Source organism: Rattus rattus, chromosome 1, assembly GCF_011064425.1.
Source record: "Rattus rattus isolate New Zealand chromosome 1, Rrattus_CSIRO_v1, whole genome shotgun sequence".
Lineage (NCBI taxonomy): Eukaryota > Metazoa > Chordata > Mammalia > Rodentia > Muridae > Rattus > Rattus rattus.
In genome coordinates, this window is record NC_046154.1 from 53,580,797 (window position 1) to 53,606,596 (window position 25,800).

The following is a 25,800-nucleotide window of genomic DNA, read 5'->3' on the forward strand; positions in this document are numbered from 1 at the left end:
ACAAACCAAGTTGGCTTCTTCTCAACCTCCCAAAGATACCATGAAGTGGGGGAGTGCAAGCTAAAACCTTCTGAAATGTCTCATTCGGCCTAAAAGGGGAAAGGCTCTGAGCATTGTGGAACCTGCGTTTTTAGAACCTGCCCAGGTTTTTGATGGCCAGTCTTCCTGTCATGGTTTTGTTTGCCAGCATAAGAAACCAAATACGAAACAAACAAACAAACAAACAAAAGCAAGGAGAAATGCCTCTCAGGAGACCAGGCTTTATGCCAGTGGGCACTATAGGCAGGTTCGAGAGATGAGGTTCAATAAAAGTTTTAAAGTAGAAAGGACATTAACCTTTGAAAATCCAGACATCGCAGAAGAAATACAGATCTCTGCCTTCTCTTGAATCAGAGGATACGGCCATGCTAGTGCTGCCTGCCCTGGGGAAGCAAGCACCTCCATGGTTCCAGCACCTTGGAGGGATGCTCTAGCTGCCTGGGTACCGCAGGCATCTGAGTTTACCACTGCTAGCCTAACATGGCTCTCCTCTATGTGAACAAGAGAGCAATCAAAACTGGACAGGAACTCTTCATGATGGGTTGATAACTCGAGTGGGGGAGAGAGAACACTTCTGGTAAGGGACTATGACAAACTAACTATCCTAGTTGGTTTTCTGTTGTGGGAAATGTGGTCACTTTGGAAAGTAAAGGGTTTATTTACCCTTACTAGGGACTCAGGACAGGAACTTGGAAGCAGGAACCAAAGCCATGGAGGAATATGGTTTGCTGGTTGACTTTTTTCATCTGTTTTTCTAAAAAAAATAATCCAGGACCATTTGCCCAAGGGTAGGGACCCACAGAAGGCTGGGCCCTCCTATATCATTATTGATCAAGAGAATGCCCAGTGACATAAATAGGCCAATTTGATGGTGGTGACTCCCCATGGTTTCCTCTTCCTGGATAAGTCTGGTTTATGCCAAGTTGACAAAAACTAACTGGTAAGGTAACCAATCTCACTGGAAGACTTATAAGGTAAGCACGGACCCCTGGTCTCACTGAATCATGGGCAGCAGAACATTAAGTCTGTAACATTGGCTTGTGTGTAGGCAATACTCACTCGAGCAGGTAGGCAAGAGTATAAGATGATGCAGCCAACGTCTCCACAGTCATTCACTTCCTGTCTGCTTGGGCCTAAGCTGTAACATACTTATAACAATGGAATATGGCAAAGAGAAAGCCATGTGGCTTCTCTCAGGATAAGTTATACTGGTGGCACGGCTTAGTCGCCAGAGCACCAGGAACGATGCTTGGCGACTGTCACCACTGTCTGACTGTCTTTAGATACAGATTCACAGGATGGCTTGAAAATATATTTAAATTTATTTTAATAGGATAGAGTAAACAGACAGTACTGCAGAGGCAGAGGCAAAGGGATGGAGAGCCGGAGGCCAGGCTGTGAGACCCTACTCCAAAAAAAAAAAGAAGAAAAGAAAAGAAAAAAAGAAAGAAAAAAGAAAAAAGAAAGAAAGGAAGAAAGGAAGAAAGAAAAAAGGAAGGAGAAAGAAAGAAAAGAAAGCAAAACTCAAACATCTAAACAGGATAAATTAAATTTTTTTAAATAAAGAAAAATGGCTACAGATTTCCAAGGATAAAAGGGGAAATAAAAGAACCCTTTGAGAAGTTTCAAAGCAGAGTCCTATTTCAACCGCCCTTTCCTTTAGCAAGCATCCTCATCCCAGATTTCTCTCTAATACAGGAAAATTAAATCAGAGTGCCTTTGTACATGGGAAGGGTGTGCTTGTTTAAATGACAGCTGGTTAGAAGAGGGAGGGGATCAAGGCAAGAATCCCCGTGGCCCCCTTGGGTGCACAGCACTAGCACTGGACTGCCCCAAGCCCAGAGGAGGCAAAGCCACCAATTAACATTACAGAGGATGTGGCTAGTCCCTTGGGAAATAAGGGAGGGTGTGTTCTTAATAAAGGGGCAGGAAGAGGAGGCTCTGGGAGTCTGGAAGTCCCACAGACTGACCATGGTAGATTGGAAAAGATGAGAACACCTCATTAGATGGCCGGGAAGATAGCAGAGGATAATTTTATCCGAAATCAATTGTGAAATTTCCCCTCTAGTTCCGAACCTAGTTTGCAACACTGTGGCCGTCTCTCATGAGTGCACTTACTTGCTTGGAACCGAGTGTTATTGCTGGTGCTTCGAATCAACTGGAACGCCCTGTGGAACCCTACCGCGTGCTGGGTGGGGCTGTCGGAGGGTTTGACACTGCTAACAAATGTGGACATTTTCCTTTTTGTCTCACTGGTGGCCGGAGACAGGTATGTCTTATAGCACTGGTCCAACGAACAGGTCCTGACGGTGTCTGCCACAGTCAATACAGAAATCTGGAGACACAAAAACACCCAGTGACTTTTTTCTCTACTACTTAAAGGGTTTTTTGTTTGTTTGTTTGTTTAAACAAAAACCCCAAACAAATTTTTTTTGTTTTGATTTCGAGGGTGAATTTTCCTCATGTTACGCAAGTTGACCCTAAACTTCTGGGCTCAACTAGTAAGTCCTGCCTCAGCCATGGTGCCTAGGCTTGAATGTTCAGGTAACAGGAGAGCTCAGGGGAAGGGCCTATAGAACAGGTTCTGAACTTAAAAATAAATGTCTGCAGCCATTGACCTATCAAATTTGAAAAGAAATTGGACAGGAGCTGAGACTTTGGCCATCGAGCCAACGTGAGGCAGTAGTAACATGTTTGCATGTAACATACAACAAAACAACAACAAAAGCTCAACCCTAAATCCATGCAGGAAAAAGAAATCTGGGCAAAAGCTGCTCTTCTTGGTTTTTAAACTGAAGACCAGGGTAAGGGTGTGGTATGGTCTCTGGGCTTTAAGCAATGAGGTTACTAAGAGGAAGTCTTCGGCGATGGAAAATTGAAACCCTCAGGCTGTGTGATAGTTGTATGGAACCTCTGGCTCTATGTGGTCTGACTGAGATGTCACTCTGAGGCACCTGACTAGACAAAATGAAACACAAGTAAATGTTGAAGATACTCATGACAGCTTTCATGCCCCCAAGAGTCCCTGGGATAACAGTCACCTTGTCATGTTCATCAATGGCACTGAGGATGACCTGAGCGGCGTCCTTGGCAATCTGGAGCTGGGTGTCCGTGACTGAGGCCCCGTGGTCCAGGATCACGACTATGTGTTTGGACTGCGGCCGGACGGTAGAGACATAGATGGGCCTAGAGAAAGGAAAAAGGTCTCAACACAGCTGTGAACACCACAGACGTGTGGGTGCACTAGGGTGTGTGTGTGTGTGTGTGTGTGTGTGTGTGTGTGTGTGTGTGTGTGTGTGTGTTCTCTTCTGGGGGATGGTACAGTTTGGGGAGAGCTCAGACTGGAAAGGACAGGAGTGTGAACTTCCGACTTTAAAGATGAGAGCACACCTGGCTTCGTCTTCACACTCCCACAGCTCACTTCTGCATGACCAGGCCTCCCATCCATTCCCCTGCTTTGGGTGGGGGTGGTGAACTGCTGGCCCCTTGGGCTGTACAGACTTGGTCCAAAGTGAGAACGAGGCCCATTTTGCCAGTGTTGGCTTCTGCGTCACAAACATAACAGATGGGGTTTTGCTAACACTGAGAAGGCCTAAGACCTGGACTTGTGCTGGGCAGTTCTGAATGGAGGGCTAGCTTTTCTCTTCCCATACATACAGCTCTGGTAAGACACCCCCTTTCCTATCTGTGTCTCAGCAACTCATATAGGCCAGATACCAAAGGGTCCGAGAGGAGCGTCTCAAAATTTGTCTAAACCTGCAACAGCCGCTCTTTGGGCTAGCTTGTTTGCCAGTGTGAGGACAGAGGGGAGCTGCAGAAGCCACAGAGGAGAAATGCTTCTGATCAAAGCAGCTGCCCTCTCTGCGTGGGACAGGAGGAGTTTAATGAGCTCTCTGTTCATTTTAAACCTGGAATGAATTAGGAGTGGTTTGAGAAAGCAAATCAGCCTCAAGAGGATCCCTTCCTTTGTTGACACCTCCAAAAGAACAAGAATTATCTGTGAAATGTGAGCTTCCAGTGAGTCACAAAAGCCTGGGCAAAAATTAAGAAATGTAGGCAAAGTACCAAAAACGCCCCTTAAAAATCTGGCCAAATTCGCACTAGCTGCTGGCAAATTAAAAGTCTTGTTTTGAGACTACCAGTCAGTACCACCGAGCCAGTGGAGAAATAAGATAAAAGGAAGCCAGGAGAGGCAGCCTCAGGGCGAACCAGGAACACCTGCCCAGTCCTACACTGACGCAGGTCAAAAGTTCCTCATTTTGCGTGTGTAATTGTAACCAGTGGAGAGGATTTTCTTTAAAATGATATATTGCCTCCGTCTTAACTGAATCCACCCAATGAAAAGCCAAGCCGCTTTAGCTAAAACCACTTTAGTGTGGGCGTAGAAATAGCACTGTATGTTGTTACATAGATAGACTGGGGAGCAGACCCCCAAGCTTGACTGATCTCACTCTTTCTCTTGGTGCAGTACTCTGAAACCCAATGGAGTCTTCCAAGGGTTGGATAGAGCTTGCAAAGGGAACCAGTTGGGACAAGTTAAGAGGCGGGACTGGCAATCTATGAGGAGGGAAACAGGTCGCTCAGCCAAGGATGCAGCTTCACGACAGGCAGACTCCAGCTGGGACTTGCTGGCTACTGATAAGACCCTGCCCTCTCTCCCACACACCTAGGCAGTTTGCCACCTAATCTGTTTCCCTAGAGCTCTTCTTGCTCCCCAACCAAACCAGCGGTTCTCAATCTCTGGATTGCCTGCCACCCCTTTGGGTGTTAGACGACCCTTTCACAGGGGGTCACCTAAGACCATTGGAAAACACAGATATTTTGCATCACCGTTCATTGCAATAGCAAAATTACAGTTATGGACTAGCAATGAAAATAATTTTATGGTTGGAGGTCACCAGAACCTGAGAAACATGAGGTATTAAAGGCTCCCAGCATTAGGAGGGTTGAGAACAGCTGAACTAGATAGCAAAGTCATTTCTGGTCAAGTCTCCACAGATGTAACTGTACCGGAACGTCTAGGGCAAGGATGAGAAAAACCATAAAAAGCCCAACCATTTTCTCCCCTTCCCTCCCTCCCTCCTGTCCTCCCTACTTTCTTTGCAAAGCACCCAAAGATTCCCCACCCTTAGGGAAGAAAAATCCTGGATACGGTTCGTAGGAAAGACGAAGGGCTACTCTGGTTCAGAGAATGGGCATCTCCCACCACCTCCAAGCACGGAACTCCTGACACTGTCAAAGGAAACCTGTTGGGGCTCAAAGGAGTACATCTTTGCCTAGGGGCTTCTGCGAATTGACGAGCCGGGTTTTACAAATGATCTCATCACTCCTTTCCCCCTGGCGACGAAGTCCAACCCAGTGCTTCTCTGTGAGGAAGCGGGATGATAGTGATCTTTAACCCAAAGCTTGTGAACAACCTTGGAGCTTGCAGTAGCTGAATTGGGCAGGGCACTTCAGAAGTGTAAAGCCCGTTATCCGAGAAACAAAAGTTAGCCACAAACTCTACTGTGGCTACGCTCTAGGGCCACGCTGTGGAGAAGGTGCCGTCATGTCTATTTCAACAAAGATGCTCATAGCACAGAATATTAAGCGCACTGAGCAATTGCACTTCCTGCCCATACTTTTGCTTGGTGTGATAGAGAGCCGCTGGAAAACTCAGGGCTTTAGGGTCGTGCTGCCTTAGTGCAGGCGCATCCACATGATCAAATATAGACGTTATTTCTGAGCGAGAAGAAGTTTCAAAACCTAAGCCCTGATTTGGCGCAGAACTGCTGTTTGCGGCTCTCACTGCTGAGGTTGGAATCTGGGGTCTTGCCCACACTGAGCAAGTCCTCTACCCAGAGTCACAGCCCACCCCTCACCCCTCCTTGCAGATCACTGTCGGCAACCAGTGACCTGTGCAGGAAGTCAGCATACCGACTGCGGTGCTCATAGCTGCCCTTACACCGGAACTTGTGTGCTGGGAAGACAGTGAAAATTCCTTCTTCTGAGCTGAAATATTGCCACTTGATTCCAGGGTTAGATTTCAGGTTGTCTGCAAGAACTGAAAGAGGAAGAAATTGAAATATAAGCACAAAGCCCACAGGGGTGTGCGTGCACGACTCTTCAGGCATCTGTTTTGCATAAACTGCTTGTCGGATAAAAAAAAAAATCCACCAGATAGAAGGTTGTAAATTTCCTACAAAACATTTTCTTTCTGCCCCTTAAAAACATCTTGTGAGTAGGAAGCATAATGTTTCCCTCAATGCAAGCCGTTACTCTTCACATAGTAGGGTGACATTCTGTGTCCTGATATTTTTTTTTTTTCAGTGCAAATGATTCATTGGCACCAGTCTGTCTTCTCGTGCGGCTGGTCCCTGTTGGAATAGTATACACTTGCTGGTGTGAGGTTCATTCTCTAACCATGGAAACTGCTAATAGACCTTGTCTCTAGGGACTAGGTCTGCAACTTTGACCTTGCCTTCACTAGTCTCACTCCAGAGCAATGGAAACAGCACAGAAGGTATTCGAAGGGACAGAACCACATCGTTTAGGAACCCTGGTCTCAGAGAACGGTAGAAGGATTCCCATGTCCCCAGAGCTGACGTCTCATTCATAAAGCAATTCTATCATGTTGGTATTGTCCTTGCCTTGGAGTTTATAAATATGTGTAAGCCATTGGCCAAAGAACTCCAGCTGGGGCCGAGACCTGGGTATCTTGGCTCCTGTATTCACATTATACTGCCCTGCCTGGGTAGCTGTTCCCTGTTACGGATCATACTTAGCGTTTCTCCAACCCCAGTGATACTCACCTGTGTGTAACCTGTCTCCCAACTGCTCGTATTTTTAAATTTTATTCTGCTTTTAAAAATCAATCTGTGTGTGTGTGTGTGTGTGTGTGTGTGTGTGTGTGTTGTGTGTACACATGTATGCGATGTGTTGTACACTCATGCCAGGGTTCCTGTGTGGAAGTCCAGACATTCTTGGGTGTTGGTCCTTGCCTTCTACCTTATTTTGAAACAAGATCATTTGTTGTTGTTTGCCACTATGTACACCAGGCTAGCTGGCACAAGAGCTTCCAGGGATTCCCTGATCCTCACCTCTCTTCTCACCAAGATTATTGAAGTGTGCAACTGTGCCTGGGATTATGTGAGCTCTGGGGATCTGGAATTCAGTCCTTAAGCTTTTCAGCAAGCGAATATTTTACTGATCTATCTCCCTAGCCCTTGGATGATGATGATGATGATGATGATGATGATGATGATGACGACGACGACAACAACGACGACGATGATAAAAACCTTCCTATGTAATCCAGGCTGTTCTCAAATTCACCATGCAGTTCAGGTTGTCCTTGAACTCACAACCCTCCTGCCTCAGCTCCTGAATACTATGGTTAATCAACTATGAATCACCAAAAAGCTTCCAAAAGTTGTTTTGCTCTCCTCACAATCAGAATGCCATCCCTTCTTTGAGCCACTGTGCCTTTGGTCTCTTCCATTACAACTCAATCCTTTCCTACCCATCTGCCTCTGCACAGATCACTGCTCCGTGCACTGCAGCATCCACCGAGGGGAGCTGAACCCATCTTAACTAGAGTTACCAATATGGCAGCAGAGTGAGAGACAGAGGCAGAGCATAAAGCAGTGTGCAGTGGAGGGAGGAGTGTGGGAAAAGACAGAGCGGGCAGGAATGCTGGAGGAGTGATCTGGAGAGCATAGACACAGCTCTGAGCTCACACATGGCCGGGATAAGGATTTGTTTCTCTAGTTGAGATGTGACTCTTGAAAATAATGGTAGACGTTACCTCTATGGTAGCTCTTAGTGTATTGCATTTAACATGTGCAGGATCAAATAAAATATGTGATCTGATTTCCATATTGCAAACAAGGAAAGGAGAACCTAAAGATAGTCCACATACTATCTCAGTTAGGGTTCCATTGCTGTGAAGAGACACCATAACCAAGGCAACTTTCGTAATGACAATATTTAATTGGGGCTGGTTTATAGGTTCTGAGGTTCAGTCCATTATCATCATGGCAGAAAGCATGGCAGCGTCCAGGCAGGCATGGCACTGGAGGAGCTGAACAGTCTCCATCTTGTTCCGAAGACACACAGAAGACTTCCAGGCAGCTAGGAGGAGGGTCTCAAAGCCCACCCCCACAGTGACACACCTACTCCAACAAGGCCACACCTACTTCAACAAGGCCACACCTCCTAATTGTGCCACTCCCTGGGCCAAACATATTCAAACCACCACACACGTAAGCCCAGCAAATTTTGTGTTTCTTTATTGCACTTGAACCTGTCTGTGTAAGCACAGCTCACATGTTTTTCCCTCCAGGTTACATTTTAAGTGCATACAAGCAGTCATGTGATCTTGTCCCTACAGAGGCTGGAGCCATGGAGACATAGCATCTAGTGAGCATTTCTTGAATAACTGCAGGTCTATATCTGGCGGGTGGAAAGGTGTCTGAAACACAGCTCGTTTGACTCTCATAGTTTTTCAGACAATGCTTCTGTATCAAATATGAAAAGATGAGGTAATGCAATACTATGCTTGCAAGCCGTACTTAACATCAAGGGTTATTAATGTTCTGACGTGAAAATGTGAAGACTGGCAGGGCCTGGTTGGCAATAGTACCTGGGCAATCTGAAGACATAAAAAGACAGTCACATGAAGGCTTCCCTTCCTCCAGAGCTTCATGAAGAAGGCAAGGGGCTACTCCGTCTCTTTAGCGTTCAGTCCTGTGGCTGACCTCACAGGACACTTCGATATGCTGGCTGGACTGAATTCCTATCTGACAGGACATTCTTGCTTTAGCTCACCAGTGCTGCTGCCTCCAGGCCACTGCTCCATTTACAATCCTGATACTCACTAGACTTTGATCAACTCTCCATTTATTCTTTGTCTCTCAGGAGAACAGAACTGCTTGGCAGGATGGAAGGCTCAAAAGAATCAATCCATGTCCAGGACAAACTAGTTGAGGGAGATCTGAATATACACAGAGCCTTTCACTAACATCAGCACAGTGCAACCTAGATGAGGTTTAGGGGTGCTATCCAAAGACAGGAAAGGTCTACCAGATGAGAAGGAGTTGGCAACAAGTACCTCCTACCTATCATGTACAGTGAGGGGTATTATGCATAAACAGTGGATTTTTGCACTTGGCGCTTGCTTAAAATGGTATCCCAGGATGCAGCCTACGCAGAATGATGGGGACATGAGAAGATAGTAGTAGTATCATTTTGCAAATGTTGATTTAGCAGGACAGGAAGCCCAGGAACCAAGGTCAGTTCTCCAATTTGTCATAGGATACAGTATATAATAGAACATATCCTCTGTGCATAGAGGATACATAAGCACATGTCATCTGTGGATAGGATAGTGTACATCAGCACATGTCTGTGCACAGGATGGAGTACATAAGCCAATACCATCTGTGCGCAGGTTAGCATGTATAAGTACATGGTTGCCATGAACCCAGAGTAACTCTACTTGGCTCTTGGCTCTTTCTGAGTGAGGTTTACCATCTTTAACGTTTATCTACTTTGCATGCAACCTCCTGCCACTGGCAAGATGTTCTCTGAGGACTCAGCAATGGCAAACAGTTGGGTAGCAACCAGAAGTTAACGAGACAGCAATTAAAATACGCAATCAATGTGAAAATGCCCGTTTTGTCTTCATTACTGGCTCGGAGAGACACAGTCTGGCATCAGAGTCGTTTCCACCTGTCCCTGGAAACACTCAAACCACAAAGGAAAGATCACGACATTGGTCAATAAACTTCTCATTTTGCACTGAGATTCACTTTCAAAAACTCTGCTGGGATAACATGTGATTGTGCCTTTGAAAAGCTACACAGTGCCTGCGGTCACCTAGCCCCACTTCCGGGAATAAATCCCCAGGGATACCTGGGGCCGTTGTTATGTGAAGGAAAGGAAAGTTCCAGTCTAGTGACTGAGTGGAGGGGGGGTTGTATGTCCCAACACACGCTCTTTGCTGATGAATTTTTGCCAATTAACTCCAAGCAAAGCAAGTCAACCTTAACACGCACAAGGTTTCAGGCACTGGAATTAAACCGGGATGGCAGGAACCCATAGGCACACAGGGCAGTGTTAGGATTCCTGCATATCCCCATATCTCTGTGGTTTGAAGGGCCAGCTTCCAGTCTCAGCAGTGTTCTAGTTTGGAATATGGGCACCAAACTTCTGCTGAAGGGCACATAGTAGAAACCCTGGCTGTCCAGAGCATACGGTCTGATAAAATTCCTTACCACTGCTAATATAGCAACAAGGAAGCCACAGGCGTGTAATTGATCAAATTTGGCTGTGAGCCAACTAAAGTATATTTATGAAAATCAGCAGTAAGCCATATTTTGTTGGCTGTTCTCCCCCAAAGCTATGTAAAATATACTACATGCAGGATTTGATGTATTTCTAAACATGTATATTTTTAGCAATTATCGGCCTTTCGTTCCCCTATCACCCCCACATACAGGACAAGGACCCATAACGCAGGCCCACCAAATCCAAGCAATAACAATTATTATCTCTAAGACACACGGGGGAATGGGCACCGAGAGTTCTTGTGACAAGCTTGAGGTTTTATTTTGAACAAGGAGGGTACGTGACTCGAGCCAGTCTGAGGTCATGCAGTCTGTTTCTGCCTCTTGCCAGGCATTTTGCCCTTGTCAAGGTCATCCCCCAGGATGCAGTGAGTATGCTGTCCAGTGGAGTCTGGCTGATGTGAATGTGTGCAGATGCAGAAAGGCCTGAGTCCTGGGGTCTGAAGCCTTAACCTTGGTCTGATACTTGCAATGTTCTCCAGGCAAGCCCTGCTAACCCCTGCAATAAGAAGGCAAACACTGCCCTGGGAACTAAGGGGAAGCTTGATGACCTCATTGAAAAGTAACATCTGTAACAGTAAACAGGCTCCAGGAAACTGCTGAAAGGGAGCCGATGGGGCCGGGAATGGTATAAAAATAAATCAGAAGTCATACAGCACGTGATACATTTAGTCTCACCACAAAAGATCATTCTGGATTCTCACAATCACTCTTGCAATGAGTGCAGCAGGCAAGGGGTCTCAAATTCTCCTTCTCAGGGGTCCTTTGGCATACGATTACATTTCATCCATTATCTGGGACCAGCAGAAGATGAATATGAAGGTAATGAGACCTCCCAGGACCTAGAGGTAATCCATCACCATGGAGCGTGAACCGCTAAGCAGGCCCCCTCTGGCCGAGATGCGGAGGTGAAGAGAGCCTTATTAACTGTGAAGGCAACCCAGAGGGGCTTCCCATCATTCTTGGATCAGTTGCATGTTCTGGCTACTTGAGGTGGCCAACACAGAGCCTCTATATGCTCTTTCTTTTCTCTTTCCTCGAGGGGGTTGACAAATGTCCAGGCAGGCCCAAACTACTGGCCCAGGATGTATGGTATTTGGCTTTAAATTATTAGCAGGCAGGCAGGTTGTACACACGTACCAACACCCTCCCACATGCATGTGTTAAGGAGGCAGTAAATCAATATTCTTCACTGACATTGAGAGCCAAGCTCAACCAACAGAGTCCTCTGAAGTACTGAGGTTGGGAGAAGGGAGTTATCTCTTGTTACGTTAACAATCAGAATGATTGTTGTTAAGGTTAATTGTAGGCCTCTGGTTCTCAACCCGGGGGTTGACCCATTCACAGAGGTCGCCGAAGACCCATCGGAAAGTATAGATATTTATGTTATGATTCATAGTAATAGCAATAATTACAGTTATGAAACAGCAATAAAAATAATTTTATGGTTGGGGGGGTCACTGCAACGTGAGGAGCTGTATTAAAGGGTCGCAGCACTAGAAGGTTGAGGAGTCTCATTTCTAGGTTTCTGATCCTGGAGGGCTGGTTCCCCCTTCCATCTTCGCAGGCACGTGTTCTCTTAGAACTATCTGCCGCACACAGGTTGACAGGGTCCTCACATGGGCCGTATACATTCTAAAAGCTCATTTTTCTCTTAATGCTAAAGTCAATTAAAAGTAAATGAGATGTTCTGACTACATCAGCAGGGAAGCATCGATCATTTTAAATAAGCTTTATGAAGTCAGCTACTACCTTCTCCATGCATGACTGCTTTGTTGAGAAGCAAGTCTGCAAATAAAATCACCTCATACTATCAACTATTCATCTTAATAAACAAGCCATAATATATGTGGTTTTCTGTATAAATATATATTTATTATTTAAATGAAATTTTCTTATCTGGGCTGAAAATGCTCCTTGCAAGAGCCAAAGACTACTTAACAAAATCCAATACCAGGCAACAGAAGTCCTCTTTCGAGCTGTTGGCCAAGGTTGTCCAAGAACACCTCCCCACCAAAAAGAAAGCCTCTTGCTGTTGTCTTGGTTACCCTCTGAACTGGCTAACTTTATGTCAACTTGACACAGCTAGAATTATCTGAAAGGAGGGGATCTCAATGGAGAAAAAGTCTCCATAAGATATCACTGAAAGGAATTTTTATTTGTTGGTGGTGCCATCGCTGTGCTGGTGGTCCTGGTTCTATAAAAAAGTGAGCTGAGCAAGTCACAGTGAGTAAGCAGTAAGCAGCACTCCTTCACGGCCTTTCGCAAGGCCTCAGCTCCTACCTCCATGTTTGAGTTCCTGTCCTGACTTCCTTCCATAACGAACAGTGTGATACGGAAGCATAAACAAGCCCTTCTCTCCCGAGGTTGCCTTGGTCATGGTTTTTCATCTTGGCGATAATAACCTTAACTAAGACACAACCTTATCTTAAGCAATTAACTTAATCACAACCAAGCCACCCTGCACTTCAGAAACAGGGCCCAGAGGGCCACGAACTGGAATGAACGTTTCCCTGAGGACTAGCTTTCATGGTACAATGCAATTTCTAAAAGAAGGAAGCCACCAATGGCCCTGCCCAGCTAAGACACTGGTGAATCACAACAGCAGCATGGCACGCATGAAGTGCAGAAGTGGCATGCATACCGCGGCAGTAACTAACAGCTCTCTAAATGTCTTTAAAACCAACTCAACAGCAGGGAAACCATGCCTGGTGCCAGTAGCCAACTACTGAGGGCTAGTAAAGCCACAGATCTTACAGAAGAACCTTAAACCTGCACCCTCCTAACTATATTTTAAACCTTTTCCCTTAGACTCAAAGATAAGTGCAATCTTCAATCCTCGTCAAGGAAACCTCTTTTTGCAACAGAGAGAGTACACTACAGAAAAGCACAACCGACTAAAACGCAGAGTTGTGGAGCACAGCCCTAATGGATCATCTAGAAAACACTCTTGTGCCCAAGGCTTAGGGAACATGTCGGAAGAGGAGGCAGAAAGACTCTTAAGTAAGCGCCAGAGCACCAGGGAGTTTTCTGCAGGATCATGTCTCCTAGTGATGTCAGAAGCTACACCCATGAACTTTCACCAACCCGACTGTCTGAACGTGAACTGAACAAGGACAACACTAACAGACACGCTTGCTACATGGACAGAGGAAGGCCTACACAGCCTAAACCTTACACAAAGGACTACAGATTGAGCATGGGAGAAATGGTCTTCTTCAGGAAAAGCCCACAGTTGGTTATCTAATACCAAATGGTCAGTTCTGACAACATACATATGACTAATATTCAGAAACACACACACACAGGTCCACATGCACACGCGCGTGCGTGCGCGCGCACACACACACACACACACACACACACACACACAGAGAGAGAGAGAGAGAGAGAGAGAGAGAGAGAGCACATAACAACAGTTTTTTGGAAGAGAGCTTGGAGAAGTATATGGGGAAGGAATAGAAGGATAGAGGGAAGAAAAACAAAGGAGAAATGATAAAATTATATTAACCTCAAAAGTAAAAGTTTTATCTGCAATGAACAAACAAACAAGCAAATAAACACCAGCTCAGAAATTAACAGGTAAATGAAGCCTGCTAATGAATCTTTGGGTGTGTGTGTGTGTGTGTGTGTGTGTGTGTGTGTGTGTGTGTGTGTGTGTGTATGTGTGTGTGCGTGCATGCGTGTGTTTGTGTTTGGGGGTTTTGGTCTGGCTACATCAAATGTATAAAATGAACATGTTACACATGAGATTTATTGAATATCAATTATACTTCAGTTAAGGTATTTTGCTAATAGATATGGCACTTTAGAAGTTTCAATTATTGTGTGCCAGCTTTTATAATTTCCCTGTGAGCACACATTTTTTTAATCCCCATTTTACAGAGGCAACATGAACTTTCTCAAGGTCTGAGGGTAAGGCTGTTACTTGAACTGGGAGATACTTGGGTCTGAAACACCTGCTCTTTCCACCGGTGTAGATCAACAAGTACAAGATTAACCCCAGCATGTGGGAGGCAGTCACAGTAAGAACCTGAGCTCCAGGTTAGCCTGGGCTACTACATGTAGTGAGGCAGTTATGACAACAAATTAAGGCAGGAGCTGGAGAGATAACTCGGTGATTGAAGAGCATACTCTGCTCCCCCAAAGGCCTGAGTTAGATTCTCCACACCCATAATCACATGCCCCATACCTGCTTGTAATTCCAGCTCTAGCATGTCTGATGCCTCTGGAATCCGTGGGCACCTGCGACTTCACATACGCATACCTGCACACATTCCCATATGTTAAAATAAGTCTTAAAAATAAGGCAAAGACGGGGTAGAGATAGGTGAAGCTGAAGAAAACATGCACGAATTAATACCCAGATGAATGCATGCTGTATATTTCTCTAGAGGCAGAATCAATACGCACAGGTGTTTCTTAAAACAGTAAGTTGAAGTAGTTGATAAACACAAGATGTAAATAAATTGATGGGGTCTAACAAAAGTGATTTTATAATAATAATAAAAAAAAGATTTAGGGAGAAATGAACTGCTGAACTGTTACAGCTGACATGTACTAGCTAGAACCCAGCATCAGGTGATCCTCCCTCACCCATGGGCTGGGCTGGTTTAGCTGGAAGCCAGCTCAGACACATGCCGTTGCCTAGAAGGCTTGATAAACAACACTCATAGCAGGAACACCCCGAAGCAAGAGTCATTGAGATAAGAGCTGGAGGTTCTAAGTGACTGAGGAGCTGTGTAGTAGACACACCTAAGTCCTTTGGAGAGTTTACCACAGGTTAGGGAGGTGAGCCTTAAATCTTTCTGTCATCACTAAGGTGGGGAAGACTAAGAAGGCTGTTTGGACACAGGCCCAGCCCTTTATGGTACTTATTTCTTCTAAGGAGTCTCTGATAACACAGAATGGACCCAGAATGAGAAGCCACAGGATTAGGCCTCATCTTTTAAGTCTGTCGAGCCACCTGACCTTAAAATTACTCTCCAGGGAGTATCTAAAAAGCATCTTACTAAAATGCACACCATATCCTGCTTTCAAAGGTTTCCCACTGCCCTGCATCTACCATTAAATCTGAACTCTGAAAGCCCCTCCCTTCTCTACAGTCTCCTCTCCTGCATCCACTGCACATCAAGAGCTATTGCTTTTACTGTCAAAAATGTACCAGGACCTCTACGAAGGTGGTCCTTAGGCTTGGATAACACCTTTCTCCATCTACTCAGTTCTTTGCTATTCTTCAAATTTAGCCTTCAATCTCAACCTCTCAGAGGCAACATTCCCCAATGGCCTTCAGTCAGCATCCAATACTGTTCTTCTCAGCAAAACCTGGTAATATTCTGTGGACCGTTTTTATAGCTGGTCCTTTGACCCTGCCCACTCCAAAGAGCTGTGAGTTACACTAGGGCAGGAACCAAAGTAAGTTTGTCTGTCATATCCTCAGAGCCTACCACAGGCCAGTTTTTCAGTAAGCACTGTTAGAACAAGTGATCTGTGACTTGGGTCTTGCTTCAGTCCCCCATGAGAGTCTAGCTTTCTCTTCTGTAAAGTGATGGATTTGGAGAAGGTGTTAACAAATTCCCTCTAAACACCAAAAGGGGGGAAGGACAAATCATGATAGTCAACGGGGAAATACCGGTGCTCAAGGTACAATTGGGTCGCCTCACAAACTGACATATCCCAAGCTAAAATGCATTCACAACCTACAGTGAAGATGAGCCTATCTTAAATGTACTTAGAACACTTGTATTAGCCTATTGTTGGGACAAATCAAGATTAAACCCACTTCATAAGAAAGTGGTGGAAATGTCACAGACACGCGCCACATGGAAGAGACGGGAGACCCAGCAATGCAGTACATTCTACCCCATGTATGGGCTGCCTGCTCTTAGCAACTTTAGCTGACGGGGCATCTGCCCATCCCTGCCTCTGCCCAGCATCATGATGCTTCAGCTGCCCGGGAAGAGATCCAAACTTAAAGTTCAAGAAATGATTTCCCTAGAATGTGTGGCACCTTCATACTAAAATCAGAAAAGGATATTTTGGAAAACTGTAAGTCAAGGTCCGTGAACTTAGAGAAGAACAAGTTTCCAGCCAAGCAATAGTAGCACACGCTTTTAATAACCAGCACTTGGGAGGCAAAGGTAGGCCAGCCAGGGCTACGCACTGAGACCTTGTCTCAAACAACAACAACAACAACAACAACAACAACAACAACAACAAAACAACAACAATGACCTTCCAGCTAGTTTTCAAAATGTAGACAACGGGGAGATTGAAAAAGGGGGAAGATTAGTATTTTTCTTTCCTAGGGATTGAGATGGAATTAGTAGACACTGGACCAGCTATCTTAAAATATCAGCTATATTAAAATATATTAAGATATCTAATTGAAATACTTAGATGAGCGAGATGGAGAATAGTAAAGTCGGGCTGTTAGACTGTAGGAGCCTCATAGCCTGTGGCCTCACATGAGAGAGTGCCCTCATCTCATGAGGTAATACAGTAATAACAGAAGCAATAGCATAAGCCTAGAAAAGCCGGAACCCAGCCTAGGAGCTCGAAGCATTTGGATAAAACCTTGTAGAATAGCGGCAGTTCAGTACCACTTGTATTTAGCCCTACGGTTTTCTGTCTTTCAGTTTTGCCTTGACTGTGTGTTTGGGAACTTTTGGGAGTAGCTGAGAGATTATTTTTGTTGCTCTTTCAAAGGACCTGAGTTCATCCGTCTAGGTGAGAGTAACCTTAACTAAGACATAACCTTATCTTAAGCAATTAACTTAATCACAGCCTTAACTAAGGCTCATTGCTCTTCAGAAACAGGGCCCAGAGGGCCATGAACTGGAATGAAAGTTTCTCTGAGGACTAGTTTTCACGGTACAATGCAGTTTCTAAAAGAAGGAAGCCACCAGCAGCCCTACCCAGCTAAGACACCGGTGAAGCACAACAGCGTGGCAGGATGTCCCTGAGGGTGCAGACCTAAGGTTGCCTACAACCATCCCTAACTCCAGTGTCAGGGTCTTCACCACCTTCTCCTGGCTGCAAAGGGCACAGCACACACGTGATACAGAGACATACATGCAGGAAAACACTCATACACATGAAATAATAAACAGTAATTAAAAAAATAAAAGGTGTTACTTCAGAGTTGAGCAATCAACATCAAGGTAGACAAAATTTCACATTTCTATTTCAATGAGATAGTTTTTAAAATTCTGGTTCAGAGCATAATATTGACACTGTCTTACCCATGCATCAAGAAGGGTCTAGTAGTAGGTCTTTGTTACCATTTGGAAGTAGTTTGGTTGCCATAGTTACGGTCAGAGTCTAGGTCCTGACAGCCCTAACAAACTAGGTTTGGCCACATGACAATCAAATAGGCCAAATAAGTAGCTAGAATAATAATAAAAGGTGCAATGAGTTCCAGCCCTTTGGGAAGAGGGATATGGAAGCCTAGTGGCTTTTCCAAGCTCACTAACATCCCTAGATGTAAATAAACAGCAAATGTGCCTCGTTAAGCAGTCCTTGTCAAGAGTGGGCCCACAGACCATCTTTGTCTTGGCAACTTGACCAATTGGTTTTTCCAGGAGACAAGCTCTCCCTCTGGCTGGCATCAGGATCCAGATATTACTGGGGAAAATACCAATTTCTTGGGGCCTATTGCTTCAGTAGTCTTAGAGGCAAAGGGAGGGGCAGGGGTACTTCTTCTTTCTTTCTTTCTTTCCTTCTTGCATTACAGTTACAGGGACTCTCTAAGACAAAATAAACTCTTTAGAAATTTGTTTACAAAGGATTCCCTATTACACTGCTTCAGGACCACTATTACGAAGTGCATTTCTACACTAGTTCTTTATACATACATACATACATACATACATACATACATACACACACACACACACACATACACATATACATACATATGCATATACATACATACACATACATATACACATATACATACATATGCACATACATACATACATACATACACATATACATACATATGCACATACATACATACATACATACATACATACATACATACATACAGCTAAGTACTCATGGCAGGCCTACTTGGGAAGATATTTGGTTTTGGCTCACAGTGGAGATACATATATAGCTGTGGTAAAGACCATGACCAAAAGCAACTCGGAGAGGAAAAGGTGTATTTGTTTTACATGCGGAGACCAGAGTACATCACCTAATCAAGCTAACACAGGGTCCTGGAGGTAGGGCCTGAAGCAGAGACCATGAAGGAATACTGCTTGCTAGTTTGTTCTCCATGGCTTTCTCAGTTTGCTCTTACACATCCCGGGGAACATCTGCCCAAGGGTGGCACCACACACAGTGGGTTGGGTCCGCTCTTATCAATCTCTAATCAAGAAAGCGCCCCAAGGCTTGCCTATAGGCCAATCTTACAGAAGCAGTTCCTCCACTGACGGTCACTATTCCCAGAGGACTCTAGCCTCTACTTTGCATCAAGTTGACAAAATCAAAAAACGAACAAAGAGAAAACAACTTCTAAAGAGTGGTATGTATGGGCAGAACACCTCATCACTTCCTAAGTCAGTACTGGTCTTATTCTGGGTTGACAAGAGATTACAGTATCTCAGACAATATCAAAACATTTCTAGAAATTAAAATGTTGAAAGCTCGTGATAAAGATTGATCAGATGTGGTACTTTGAGACCAACTCCAGGTGACAATCAGTCACAAGATGAGATGGGAGTTAAGACAAAAACTGTAATAACGAGTCAGTCAATGTTCTAGACATTTTTAGTTACAACAAAGCCTTTTATACGTTCAAATAATGTCCTTTTACTAGGAGAAAATGAAAACAGTGGTGGGTGAAACAGATTTACCAGGACCATTCAGTCCCTAAATCTAGGAGGTAAGTTCTGATTGGTAGAGCTACTAAGTCTCCTTATTTCTTTCCTCCCTCCTGCCTTTCAAATATTTACTGAATCTTGCTTATGTAGGCCACACAAGGGCAGCTTTCTGACTGTAGCAGTGGGAGGCTTCAGGGTGGGGTCTCCAGTGTCTCCCTATGCTAGCACATTCTTGCCCAGGGCATCCACCTGGTAAGGACTCTGACTGTAGAACAACTTGATTTCTGCACTACAAAATGAAAATAAAGAAAATCGGAAAATGGAAACGAATCTTGTAGAAAACTATAGACTCTGTCACTAGCCGTGGAAGAACTTTTACACAGTCTGCAGCTTCCTTTTATAGCTCCATGCAAATTCTAAGCAACGAACAACTATTCTGAAATAGCAGATTGTTTTTATTATTTTTGTGTTTTTGTTTTTGGTCTTTTTGAGACAGGATCTCTCTATTACGTAGCCCTGTGTGTCCTGGAATTTACTCTGCAGACTATGGTGGACTCGAACTTAGAGATCTACCTATCTGCCTCTGCCTCCAAGTGCTGGGATTAAAGGAGAACACCGGTATGGCTGCCTTTGGTTTTTGTTTTGTTTCTGACTGCAGCATGCGAACTGTGGTCAGATGAGCAGCAGGAATATTTTAGTTTCCTTTTTTTAAGTATTCCTTACTTCCCACTTACTGACTCCCAGCGGTCGCCGGTGTAGACAGTACAAACTCTTTGTAAATCATTGTAGCATACGGAGCCCAGATTTCCGTTTCTTCAAAGGTGACTACGGCATTTAACCGAGTCTTCTACCACAAGTCTCTGCAGCTAAGACAAAACCAACTCTGCCCTGCAAATTCCTCACTATCAGTTTTCAGTGGATTAGGAAAGACATAGATTACAAAATGCTTAAGAGTTGGGCTGCACACCGGGGAGTGGCGGTGTATGCCTTTAACCTCAACACTTAGGGAGCAGAGACGGGCAGACCCAGCTCTATACAGAGAAATCCTGTCTCAAGGAGAAAGAAACGAGCTGGATTGTAACTTTTGTCTGTTCCACGATATTTGCCCAACAGCGACTAAGTATAATAAAAGGGAAGTGGAAAGCTTGTCTCCTACCTAAAGAACTCTAGGTTTCCTGATACGTAACTCTATACTACCCAGGCAAATATACCAAGCCCCTGCTTCCCATAGCCCGCCAAAAGAGCAGTTTTAAGCTCAGAGATACAAGCGTGTACCGGCTCCCTGGGCAGACCAGATTTTACAGAACGCGCCTCAGTAACAGCCTGTGAAACAGCAAAACATTTGGAGCAATGAAACAAATTAACATTTCAAGGATTCCAACTAAAGCTTCTGGCACTGGTCCTTATACCTGATCACACGTCTCCACTTCCTACTCCTGAGTCCTGTTTGACCATGCACTCTGGATGGTCTACTCAGTCTATGCAGCTCTAGGAGGATAAGTGTATCAGGTGCCTGGACATGGACCAGGTACTTAGTCATTCTTATACATATGATACCTCAGATCTTTCATCCACTAATCCTAGTCTAGAAACCAAAACATGAAGAGGTTAAAGTTCCCGGTACATACTTGCTAGGAAGAGACAGAATACTGAGGTCGACTGAAGAGACTCCTTTATTCTTATTTATAGCTAAGTGGTTCAGGAAGCCAAGAGTGACATTCAACCTAGAATGGTGAATGCAGCCCTGATCTGGAGCCCGATGGTCTTGCTATTAATGCCAGCTGTCTAAACTTGGTTCTAGGGCCGATCTTATGATCCTCTCCTATCTCCTCTCATACGTTTTAGCTCAATTTCAAGGATAGGACACATTCAAATCAGATTCTGCTCCAAATTCAGGGTTTTATTCATTCATTCTGGTTAAACATATAGGGAAAAAATAACCAGTCTGTCCTAAATTCATTCAAGACTTGGAGAACTCTAATAAAGCCAGGTCAGTCCAAAATCACTAATGTCTGTTCTTCTTCCTTCCTCGCTCAGAGGACCTACATGTCTGGGTGCTCTCCATGCAGTCATGGCAGAAATAAAAGACAAGTAACAAAACCATGGTTCTCAAGCCTGGCTGATCGGCACAACCAATTCCTGAAACCTACAGAATACCAACCTTCACGGTGTCAACGTTCTGAATCTCTCAGGTTGAGAAGCTCACAATGAGTTTTGTTTGCTTTAAACTACCTATTGGGACTTTGATGGTTGGCTATGACTAGGTCATATAATTCAACATTATACTTCTCTTATCCCACCTGGTTTTTGGTTTTGGTAGACGGACTAACGTTTAAAAATGCATTAATTAACATTAGTGGCACCTTCCTGTATCCTTGGTTGTCATGAATTCGAGTTCTCTCAGTCGAGTAACTTCAAAGGGAAGTCTGTCCATTTTCCAGTACGGCCCAATTCCCCTTCCAAGTTTGACTTAATTGTCTACCCCAGTTTTCCTTTTCCATTCTACGAAAGCTCCTACCTTCCCTACTTTCCCCAACTTAAATCTGCCAGTTTCTTGGCTCCAAAGTTAAAAAACAAAACAAAACAAAACAAAACAAAAAAACAAACAAAAAAACCCAAACCAATCCTAACCCAAACTCTTCTATAAAATGTGGCTCAGCCAACCTTAGAAACAGTGATCCATCTTGACGGCACATGTGTTTAGCTTCCAGAACAGGCCAAAAGCATATCACCATCACCTGAAAAATTCCTGTTATCTTTTATGACCCAGTTCAAAGCTGGGACCCAGGGCTTTGTTCTTGACTGTGGCTTTTTCTCTTGTCTGCCTTCCCAACAATATTAACATACACACAAGAACATGAGCTCTCCGAAGCTAATAACTTCAGTGTCAGGTACTGCACCTAACATAAAACTGTCCCCCATGAGAAGCCCTTACAACGGGGGTGGGGTTAAGGCTATTTCTAGATCTCGGGCTTAGGAAACGAAGCTGCTCTTAACTGAATTTTGAAAACTGAGCCAGAGAGACTGGGTGAGTAGGAATTTCAAATATCAAACCATGGGAAGAGATGGAGAAACACTCCAATATTGGCATTTTGGGGTAGGAAGGTCATAACCGGGACACACTGGTTAAACTCTTGTTATTTCCGTTTGTAAGAGCTGACTGCTCAGGACTGTCACCCACAGAGTGGGAGCTACTAAAGAGTAAGATGGAGGGCATTTTGTGAATGCCATTTCTCTCCTGTGACATCTGTGTCACTTTCACACAGACAATGGGGAAAATTCTCTGCACAGGTTTGCTTCTAAGCCCTGGAAGCCAGTGCTACCTGACAGGAAATCACAATCATCTCCCACTGAGGTTCTTCAAAAGCCTTGGTTATCCTACTGTGGTGATTTGAAGGAGTTATGTCACTGGGGGTTGAGCTTCGAGGTTCAAAAAGCCCATGCCAGACCCAGCCTCTCCCTTGCTATCCTCCCTCTCTGCCTGCTGTGATCCAGCGTTATCCCTGCCCACCTACTGCCATGCTCTCTGCCATGATGATCATGGACTCACCTCTGAAACTGTAAGCAAGCACCCAATTAACTGCTTACTTCTATAAGAGGCCTTAGTCATGGTGTCCCCTCATGTCAATCAATAGCACAGTAACTTTGATACCATTATAAAGACAAGGAAACTAGGACACAGACAATCCCAGCTCCTTTGATTCAACAAGGATTAACTCCTCTGCTTGCTGTAGAAAAGATATTGCACTGGGTATAAAAAGAACAGAGTCAGGGAGTGTGGAGAGACTCTCTTGTGTACGGTTTGGATGTGTCACTTATCAATAAAAATCCTATGGGCTATATGGGTAGAACATCCAATAGGCAGAGAGGATTCTGGGATAGAGCCAGGCATGGAAAGATTTACCCAGGAAGAGTAAAGAGAACAGAAACATGGAAACTAAGTTGAGGTAAACAACCATGTGGCAGAATTTAAGATTAGAGTAAATGGGATATTTAGGAGAACAAGCCAGAGTTTATGGTCAAGGTATTTTTATAAAAATATTTTGAGTCCCAAATTTGTTATTTCTGGGAGCTTGGGACTGACAGAATAGCCTCCATTTTACAAAGGAGATGTTCAATATAAAAACAACATTCTATAGTAAGAATGAACTCTAACATCATGAGAAAAAAAATGGAAACTGAAGCAACAGAATTTTGAAGGGCACACTGATTCCAGGGTGACCTGGGGTTGGGAAAAGGCATCACTGTGGCTGTGAAGATGGTGACCTTCTCACACAGCGCAATTCTGCCTCCCTTCTTCTACTCATCAGTTTCTCATGTCTACTTCAGAATTAAGTTTCTTGGAAACCAAACACCTTACACTGGTCAGAATGGCTAAGATCAAAAACTCAGGTGACAGTAGATAATGTCAAGGATGTAGAGAAAGAGGAACACTCCTCCATTGTGAGATTACAAGCTAGAACAACCACTCTGGAAATCAGTCTTGGGGTTCCTCAGAAAATTGGACACAGTACTACCAGAGGGCCCAGCTATACCACTCCTGGGCATATACCCAAAAGATGCTTCAACATATAACAAAGACACATGCTCTACTATGTTCATAGCAGCCTTAAGCTGGAAAGAACCCAGATGTCCTTCAACAGAGGAATGGATTCAGAAAATGTGGTACATCTACACAATTGAGTACTACTCAGGTATTAAAAACAATGACTTCATGGAATTTTTAGGCAAATGGATAGAACTAGAAAATATCATCCTGAGTGAGGTAACCCAGTCACAAAAGAATATACATGATATTCACTGATTGAGCCCAAAACCTTGGAATACTCAAGATAAAATTTACAGACCACATGAAGCTCAAGAAGAAGAAAGACCATCTAGAAGGCTGGATGCTTCAGTACTTCTTAGAAGGGGGAGCAAAATACTCACAGGAGGAAATACAGAGATAAAGAGTGGACCAGAGACTGAAGGGAAGGCCATCCAGAGACTGTCAACCATAGGGATCCATCGCACATGCAGTCACCAAACCCAGACACTAATGGAGATGCCAAGTAGTGCATGCTGACAGGAGTTTGATATAGCTGTCTCCTGAGAGGCTCTGCCAGAGCCTGACAAATAGAGGCAGATGCTCGCAGCCAACCATTGAACTGAGAACAGGATCCCCAATGGGGGAATTAGAGAAAGGACTGAGGCAACTGAGGGGGTTGGCAACCCCACAGGAAGGACAACAATATCAACCAACCAGACAATCCAGAGCTCCCTGGGACTAAACCACCGACCAAAGAGTACACATAGAGTAACCCATGGCTCCAGCTGCATATGTAGCAGAGGATGGCCTTGTCAGGCATCAACGGGAAGAGAGGCCCTTGGTCCTGTGAAGGCTTGATGCCCTAGTGTAGGGGAATGCCAGGGCGGCTAGGGAGGAGGGAGCGAGTGTGTGGGTGGGGGACCACCCTCTTGGAGGCAGGGGATGGGGGGATGGAATGGGGGTTTCCAGAGGGGAAACTGGGAAGGAAGGTAATATTTGAAATGTAGATAAAAAAGTCCAATAAAAAATGAAAAACAAACAAACAAAAACCCTCCCTTACCTACGACTCTCAAACAAGATGGCAGAGATTTGCAGGCTGCTTTACATATCAGAGAGGGTGGACCTTGTCGTATAGGTAGAACTAGTATAACCAATAAAAGCACAGAGCAGTGGTAGGAACTGAGGGGACTGAAGGGATTGAGAAGGATTTGCTAAGGCTGGAGCTTATGGATCTTAGGAAGAAGGGGATGAACATGAGGGTGAAAGGCTCCCACACATCCCAGAGGAAAGGGGGGCATCAAAGAAGTCTGAGGAGGGGAGCTTCAGTCAGTGTTTTCAAAACATTCAGTATGTGTGCAAGAAGCCTGAAAGAGGAAACGAACTGGGGAGCATTTTGGGAGGTTTTAACAGTAATTACTCCTCTGGAGAGGAAATAGAGATCCGTATGGTGGAAGTGACAGAGAGGAGAAAGGAGAGTTAGGACACTGAAAAAGAGAGAGGAAAAGGAGGGGGAAGACCGATGGGATCATCTTCTTTGTGCACCAGGTAAAGGCTGTCTTTGTTATTCAAACATTGACTTCTGTACCAGCAGAGAGCAGAGTACTGTTCAGGATTGTGGTATTGTAACTTTTATGAAGCATCATCTGTCTTGGTCTTTTGTGAACATTCTTCTCCATCACCTTCTGATTGGTTTAATACACACACACACACACACACACACACACACACACACACACACACACACACACACATCACCTTCTGATTGGTTTATAGCAGGGCAGGAGCGGAAAGGTGGGATAGGCAGAGATAGTTCCTATCTGGGCAAATATAGGAAGTCTGGGAAAGAAAAATTGGCAGGGAGTGGGGAGAATATGGAGGGTTTTTGCCAACCAGACACGGTGGACGTCAGATATAGGGGACTGCAGAGCTAGTTGGAGAAAGTGTAAGCTATAAGGCCTAAGTTTTCATAGATAGTGAGAAGTTTCTGTCTTCTTACTGGGGGCTGGTAGGTCCATAGAGTCAGATCACAGAAGACACTCAGATTCAGAGCCAAATTCCCTCTTCAATGAAAGGACAC

General features: G+C 44.5%; 1 protein-coding gene across 1 annotated transcript in view; it reads right to left on the reverse strand.

The window, feature by feature from the left end:
- Cachd1 (cache domain containing 1) overlaps nt 1-25,800 on the reverse strand; it is a 223,501-nt gene that overhangs the window by 51,036 nt on the left and 146,665 nt on the right. Inside the window, exons 5-7 of the mRNA XM_032901775.1 lie at nt 5,956-6,082; nt 3,081-3,225; nt 2,158-2,374 (exon numbers count right to left, since the gene is read on the reverse strand). Of these exons, the coding sequence (XP_032757666.1) occupies nt 2,158-2,374; nt 3,081-3,225; nt 5,956-6,082 (489 nt within the window). The remainder of the gene's footprint in view (nt 1-2,157; nt 2,375-3,080; nt 3,226-5,955; nt 6,083-25,800) is intronic.